Source organism: Buceros rhinoceros, unplaced genomic scaffold (genome assembly GCF_000710305.1).
Source record: "Buceros rhinoceros silvestris isolate BGI_N320 unplaced genomic scaffold, ASM71030v1 scaffold5786, whole genome shotgun sequence".
NCBI classification, from domain to species: domain Eukaryota; kingdom Metazoa; phylum Chordata; class Aves; order Bucerotiformes; family Bucerotidae; genus Buceros; species Buceros rhinoceros.
The window spans coordinates 19,500-27,703 of record NW_010416791.1 but is presented as its reverse complement, the minus strand read 5'-3'; the positions used below and the strand labels follow the sequence as shown (position 1 = coordinate 27,703).

The following is an 8,204-nucleotide window of genomic DNA, read 5'->3' as shown; positions in this document are numbered from 1 at the left end:
AGAGTGTAGTCCAGTAGTTCCGTAAATGCATTAAGTCAGTAGAAGCTTGCGTTGGCTCTGAAAGTTACGGTCCTGCTTCAACCCGGCTACACCTGCAGCCTTAGACCACTAAAAGCATTTGGGCAACCATATAGTGAACCAGATCAACGAGCAGAGGTGTGCTGAAAACAATTCAGGGGGAAAAAAAAAGAAGAAAAAATAGAAAGGCTATAGATTAGATTCTGCTTCATTACTAGAGCTCTGTAAAGCTTGGTTTGGTCACTAACCAGTTTCACATACCCTTTAAGCACTCTGAAACAAGAACCTAGAGTAGTGCAACTAGCTAATATTGTTAGGATGAAAGTTCTGTCTGGTAAGCACTTGTTTAGGGTAAGTCATTCCTAATAAGTGATGCTACTCTTTTAGGAGTTTCATTGGAGAAGAAACTATTAATGAATCCAAAAATGTTGTTAATGGAGAGAAAGATTTGTCTTTTATTCTACCAATTCAAATAATTTAAGAGGCCAGACTTGAGGCCATCTCCTGCAGTCACTTCCTCTAGTCTGTATGTTTGTGAATGAATAATTCCCAAAGAAGAACAGAAGATTGCTGTTTTGTCAAAAAGGGCAAGCAGATAAATTGGTTAGAATCCTCCATTATCTTTCCAAGAATTAGAAAGTTTGTTAAAAAAAAAATTGAAGATAAAAATACCTTAATACCTAGAGTACTAGTTCAGTCATTTGATAAACCAGATTTAAATGTTTCATTAAGTCCAACTACAAAAAATTATACACCTGGGAATTTGGAGTACAGACAGTAACTGTAGAAAAGTAGGCCAACTTCTGGACAGCTTTGAATTAAAAAATGTTTTGAGAATCCTAGCAAGCCAGTGGCAGAATCTGTTCTCCTTGTACAGCACCATTTCCACAACTGCTACAAAACCACAGAGGAAACTAGAATGATCCCTGCACATATGAGTGGGACTTGAAGTACTACCAGGGATTTGATATTTTTCTGTCTACAAGATATTTAATAAGATTGATACTATATGCTGCACCCAGGTGTCACATCTGCATTTTGAAAATGACATTGAAAAATTGGAAACAATACAGAAGACAGACACTAAAATAGTGTGAGGGATGGAGATACAGTGAGGGAGATACATGTGAATAACTGTCAGCATAGCCAGTTAAAAGGCGATTGTGACATGATATGATTATCTCTTGTCTTTCTGGATGCCTTTCTCCAATATAGGATTTTATTAGGCAATCTAGTTTACTTTACAAAAGTTTGCAAACTCTTTCTTTCTCTGCCCTTTTGGACATTCACCCTTTTTCCTGTAATCCATAGAACACATGAGAGAATGAGAAAGGCAGGCAGAGAATTTTTTTTCACTGAGGGCATGCAGAAGTGCCTTTTAGAGACCTCTGGAAATCTATACAGCCATAGCTATGGTCAGCTATGAAAGTATGGTAGATCTAGCAAGAAAGAGCCAGTTTGCCAGTCTCACTCAGTTTGCAGCTTTGGGTAGGGTTGTCTGTGAGAGACTTGTTTTTAATAACTTGTTTTTATTTCTAGATATAAATGAATGTGTGTTATATCCAAATGTCTGTGGGACAGCAATCTGTAAAAACACCCTGGGAAATTACGAATGTGAATGTGCAGAAGGCTACACATATAATAAAACTTCCAAGAGCTGTGAAGGTAGGTCTTCCCTGCCCCTCCACACGCCTTTCTCTTTCTTTTATTTCCCTTTGGTTTTTTGGTTTTTATAATCCACTACTTTACCAAACTCCAGTATCACATATAGTGGTGTATTTATTAATCTTCATATTGTTCATTACAGTATGACTCAATTGTTTGTTCTCTCAGAGGTTCAGTCAGCCTATATTACATGTAGTGTATACAGTTGCAGTGACTTACTCCCAGTCATTGGAGGGCTTTAAATATACTCCTGTGTCCTGCTGTATGTTGGATCACTTTCTCAGTTCATTGGAGCTTTCCTATCCCACTGTAGAGAGGACTCTCTGTGTAAGCTCTCAAACCAGCTAACATACTTCTTTCAGATAACTTGGAACAACGTGGACATTACTAGAGTGTTGCGTGCCCTGTTTTTAAGCAATATTACAGTTACAAGGATGGAGTATTTTATGTCAATCAGTTTCATATATATCCCTAAGTTAAGACAAGCTACAGCAAAAGCACTTACTTGGCCGTTCTGAACTGGGCAAGACGGTAAGATTTTTAAAGAGATAAGAGCTAGAAATGAAAGCCATGCTTAATCAAGTTTTCTCAAAAACCTGAAAAGCTTGTCTATATCCATCTGATAGGCTGTTGAGGTGCTTATTTAGCCATCATAGCCAGGGGCTCAGTTTCTGTCCTTCATATGTCCTTAGATCTCAAATATTGGAAAGAGCTTTTCACTGGTGTCATTGAAATCCATTTAAAATTTGTCTAATCCTTCCTCGGGGTGTCTAGTTATCCTGAAAAATAACAACATTAGAGTGAACTGATCTCCATTCTAGGCTGGAAATGACAGCATGGCAGCTGTATAGAGGATTTTTTTGTAAAGACTCCACATTTAAAATAAAAATGTTCTGAAATATCCACAAAGTGAGCTGTGAAAAAAAGGACCTGCACCAGGTGTTCTTCAGTGTTCTTTTCTGAAATTAAATTTCAAAACAATGTTGTGTAACAATTATAGCAAACTTGAAAAGTACTTCTAGCTAGCAGCAAAGCAGCAAGAAACCATTCATACACAATCATAAAATAACTTCTTCAAGTATTGAACATACTTGCATAATTGCCCTAGAGTACATCTTCATTTCCCTCTACTTGTTACAAGTTTCTGTTTAGTACACACATCAGAAATTAAATTTCAGTTACAGAAGAGTTATAGAAGCTCTTAGTTTTACTAAGAAGAGAAATTTTCTACATTGCCAGTTTAAGAAAAATATATCAGTGACCGATTTTTATTTTAAATGCTGCCTTTATAATATTGCAAAAGAACATGAAGAGTAGCTTCTTGCTGGCTTTGAGTCTTTTACTCCATGGCCTTTCATGCAGCTTTCTTGTGAAAAAGCTTTGCGTACTGGTAGCAATTGCATATTCAGATGTCTGTTCTTTGACCAGTTACTATGAGATTAAAATTTTGCTGACAATTTTGTGTCCCTGTGTGCACAGAAATGAGGAAAACTTCACAGAAATTAATCTCATTCTTGCTCCTCTTACTACTTGCTGAAGATACATGGTTACATCAAATTGAATTTAAGTACTGTTTTTCTTCAGAAACATGGACTGCAGAAGGTTGCAATATGAGTACATTGAAACAAACAAAGTCTTACCTCCTAGAAGGAGGATTATGCTGCTAAGCTTTCAGACCTTGCTGTAACCACATTAAATGAGTCACCAAATCCTGTCTAAGGACAGGATTGTGCAGGCTGACAGGAATGTATCCTTACAGAAATACTAAATGACATTAGCTTTTCATTGTCATGTTGCATGTAGGTGGCCAAATTCAATTATGCTTGATAGAAAAGTCAAGTTTACATACATTTATGCACAAATATCTCTATGATGAGAGATACAATTAGAGTGGAATAGAAGAGAGTTGGGTGTTTTTTCTTCCCCTCACCTGTTCTTTGGAGAACGTTGCTACAGTTCTTCATCACTACCTTTTGGGAGACACTGTCAGTGGAAGATACCTGTGAAGTCCAGTCTTTGTTTCATGGAAGCCATACAATTTTAGATTCAGAATTTGATTATCTCACCAACTTTGCAATTTCAAACACCTTGCCAAAAAGGGGGCAGGTTGCATGAGTAAGTATGCTTATTGTGTTAGAAGGGTCTGTCCTGCAGTCTGTATCAAGGAGAAACTAAGCTAACCCATATTTTAAAGAATTACCTAAATTTTGGCATGTCTTTCCTCATATTATTCTTTCTTTTCTGAAAGAGGAACTTCTCTTCGGGAAGTGACTGAACCAGTTAGTCAAACAGGGCAGAGTATGTCTGTATTTCAGGTATTAATCCTTCCCTGGTGCAGTCTGAAAATCTGAGAAAAGGAATCAGGGTTTCCCCTTCCAACACAACCCCCTGCACACATCCATCCTGCAGGGAAATCACCTTATTTCCCTAGTGGCTATATAGAATAGCTCCCTTCCAGCCAGCTGGCTGGAATGCTGCTGGCATGCAGCTCCTTTGTGACTGATTTTATCATGTCTTAGCAGTTTATCTGAAGCAAGCCTTCCACTGAAAGCAGCTGTATAAACCCTGGATGCTACCCAGATTCATGTGTTTGTGTGAATAGCTTCTGCGGACTGTCTTATGATGTGGGACTGACATTTGGACAGATCCGGGGGAAGCCTTTGAAACAGTTCAAACAAACATGTGAGGATGCTGACTACAACTTGGAAGAAAGAAAAGCAGGATAGTTATAGCATAAATGATTAAAACAAGACTCCAGAAAAGTTGGTTTCCTCCAGCCTGTGCATGTCAGCATTTCTGTAGCAGGACAGTTAGCTTCTCACAGGGAGATCCTGCCTGTGGGTCTGATGAGGGATTCCAGAACGTCTGCTGAGGAAGCAGACTTCATGCATACCCAAGAAGCTTGTGTGTCCTTCTGCTACTATAGTACACTCTGAAGGGAGACCTTACCCTTGAGCATTAGATTCATTTGGGGTAACAAAAATTTACACCTCTGCAAGATTGGTGCAAATTTCTGAGGAACTGATTTAATGATAGAAATTAATCTGTCAAACTGTGATAAGCTTTTGTACCAATGTCATAAGTCTCTGTTTGTCTGCAAGCCCTGGGCCCTGCTCAAAATGAACTGCTGCTTTCAGAGAATTCAGCTCTTGGTTTTACTAGTCTTTGTAGTTTTACTTTTGTACTGCTCAGTGTTCAAGCACTGGAAGGGATATAGGATCTTTCACAGAGAACAATGCCTCTCAAAGTATCTACACAGAATCATGGTTTTCTGGGAAGGACGTGGGAAGAGTGGTGCTTCTTAGAGTCTATCTACTCCAGTTACTCTTGGGAGGTGTTAAATTTTTTATTTTCTGTTACATCTCCACAGAGAAGCAGGCTATAGAGTTGGTTTTGTTTGTTTGTTTCTTCTCCTTCTCTCTTTGTGCTTAGTTTGATTTCTTGGCCTGTTCAGATCCCAACACAATCATAACTAGAATGAATTTTTAATTCCACCCCACCCCCCAAAACAGGCAGGATAGGAAAGGACACAGAAAGTGTTCTTCTCACCCATTGCATAGTATTACTAGGCTATGTTTTGGATTTTCTCACTGCGTCATTTGCATGTTAGCTAGGATGTAAAGCCAATAGTGACAAAAGCAGCTTCATGTTGTAACACATCATCTTGTAGTCTTAGTTTTAAACAGATATCAGATTGCCAGTCACCAGAAATTATTAGGAAGTGATTTTCATAGCAGAACTCCTTTCATCAAACTGAGCTTGCAATCTGCTGGGTTAGGCAACCACCATCAAAACCATAAACAGTTAAAAGGTTTCCATATGGAAAGGAGCACACATGCTAAACAAAAGAATAAGAGGTAATCTAGTTGTAGGTGGAGGAAATAAAGAGATCAGTCGCAAATACATTTTTTAGTATGTAATAATTAATATATAACATAATATAGCAAAATATTTCTTAACAACTGACCCCAAGTCCCACCACGTGCCTAGTGTGCAAGCATTATCTTTGAAGCATATGAAAAGGAGTTTGCATAAGACTCAAAAATAAACACTTAGTTATTGCAACCCACCCTACTATCTTACTCCCCTTAGTAGTACTATAGGTGACAGAGGCCAAAATGAATGAAATAGGAATTAAACCATGAGTAGAGAATTGGTAATTTGCAGTTGCAGGAGTCTGCACATGTATTCATACATATATACGTGCAGAGTAAGACTTTGTAATAGGATAGCTTTCTCAAATCTGAGCAAAGATGAAACTCTTAACACTAGCAAACGTTCACTTCTGAAGGAACTAATTTCAGACAACCTCAATTTAATTATATGCTTATTATTTAATACTATGTCAAGTTACAAGGATGCAACACAGAAAATATCTGCACAATGTCAGATCAACTTGAAGAAACATCAAGTACTGTATTTCTATATTCAAAATTTCTTTTACTCACTTAGCTGCCTTTTTGTATGGAGGAAGCACTTGAAGGAGCAGAGAGAAGCAGAAGAATCTCCTATATAACCTTTTCTGCAGCTATGAAGCTCAGACCAGTTAGAACTTGAACAATCCAAAAAGCCACTGGCATCAACTCTCCACTTATATTGCAGGAACTGTCTTCCAATATGTATCAAACCTCTTCCCAAACCATTGTGGCAATGCTTACTGGTCAAAGGCTTGAGTTCTTCCATGTGTCTTTATAACACTGTGTATCCTCAGAGAACCTTCCTGGGACAGGCAGTGGAACTGTACAGAGCAGTTGATTTGAACGCACTGTTCAGAGAAGTACCGTGATAGTAATGCATAAAAATACCATTAAGAATAATGTTTGTTTTCCCATCTCTCACCCCTTCCAGGGGACAGAGCTCTTCTTGTGGAATGGAAGCAAGGAAGTATTGTAGCTGGCTGTGCAGTGCTAACACCATGTTGAATTCTGCGTAGTTTGAGTATAATACAGATTTTTGTATTGCATTCTATGCCTTTCAGTAGAACGCCCAAGATGCTTGATAGACACCTAGCATGCAGTGCAATCACTCTTAAACTTGCTAAGCTTGTTCAAAATGGCATTGAAATTCTTTCCAAAGAGAGGGGGAGGAAAACCTCACTGTTGTATTCCATCAGCCTGGTACACAGCAGGGGATGATTCTCAGCTTGGCAGAGCACGTGTGAGTAGTCATTCTGGAGCTAATAGAAGTGACTTGGAAGAGTCCTCACTAGTTCATGGGGAGTGAACAGGAAAGTGTGTATCACATAGACCAGCCTATATAAAGAGCCATCCAGGTTCTGAAGATCAGGGGGTGGAATGGCAGATGAGTGGAAGGAGATAAAACTCCAGATAAAGGTAAATAAAACAAATAATAGATAAAAATAAATATCTACCTTTGCTGCATAAAAAACTGGGTGGATGGCCACGACGGACCCAGACAGTGATGGTGAACAGGGTTTATTCCAGTTGGCAGCTGGTCACAAGTGGTTCTCCTCAGGGCTCAGTACTGGTGCCTGTCCTCTTTAACATCTTAATCAGTGATCTGGATGAAGGGATCGAGTGCACCCTCAGTAAGTTTGCAGATGACACCAAGTTAGGTGGGTGTGTTGCCCTGCTTGAAGATCAGGAAGCTCTACAGAGGGATCTGCACAGGCTGGATTGATGGGCTGAGGCCAATTGGTATGAGGTTCAACAAGGCCAAGTAACAAGTTCTGCACTTGGGTCACATCAGCCATCTGCAACTCTACAGGCTTGGGGAAGAGTGGCTGGAAAGCTGCACAGCGGAAAAGGACCTGGGGGCGTTGGTCGACAGCCAGCTGAAGATGAGCCAGCAGTGTGCCCAGGTGGCCAAGAAGGCCAGTGGCATCCTGGCTTGTATCAGCAATAGTGTGGCCAGCAGGAGGAGGGAAGTGATTGTCCCCCTGGACTCAGCACTGGTGAGGCCACACTTTGAATACTGTGTCCAGTTTTGGGCCCCTCACTACAGTAAGGACATTGATGTGCTAGAGTGTGTCTGGAGAAGGGCATCAAAGCTGGTGAAGGGTCCAGAGAGCAAGTCTGATGAGGAGCAGCTGAAGGAACTGGGGTTGTTTACTCTGAAGAAGAGGAGCCTGAGGGGCGACCTTATCACTCTCTACAGCTATCTGAAAGGAAGTTGTAGCAAAGTGGTGGTCGGTCTGTTCTCCTGTGTAACAAGTGATAGGAGAAGAGGAACCAGCCTCAGGTTGTGCCAGAGGAGATTTAGGTTGGACACGAAGAAAAATTTCTTTACTGAGAGAATTGTGAAGCAGTGAAACAGGCTTCCCAGGGAAGTGGAAGAGTCCCCACCCCTGGAGGTATTTAAAAGACATGGATGTGGTGCTTAGGGACCTGGTTTAGTGGTGACCTGGCAGTGCTGGGTTAATGGTTGGACTCGATGATCTTAAAGGTCTTTTCCAACCAAAATGATTCTGTCATTCTGAGATAGAAATTACGCAAACACCAGCAAAAGACTGCATTTGAACACATTTACACAGCCACACATCAGATTGCAATGTCAGCAGG

General features: G+C 40.1%; 1 protein-coding gene across 1 annotated transcript in view; it reads left to right on the top strand.

The window, feature by feature from the left end:
* The window catches only part of PROS1 (protein S (alpha)), a 34,084-nt gene that overhangs the window by 10,337 nt on the left and 15,543 nt on the right, over nt 1-8,204 (top strand). Inside the window, exon 7 of the mRNA XM_010137932.1 lies at nt 1,558-1,683. Within this exon, the coding sequence (XP_010136234.1) occupies nt 1,558-1,683 (126 nt within the window). The remainder of the gene's footprint in view (nt 1-1,557; nt 1,684-8,204) is intronic.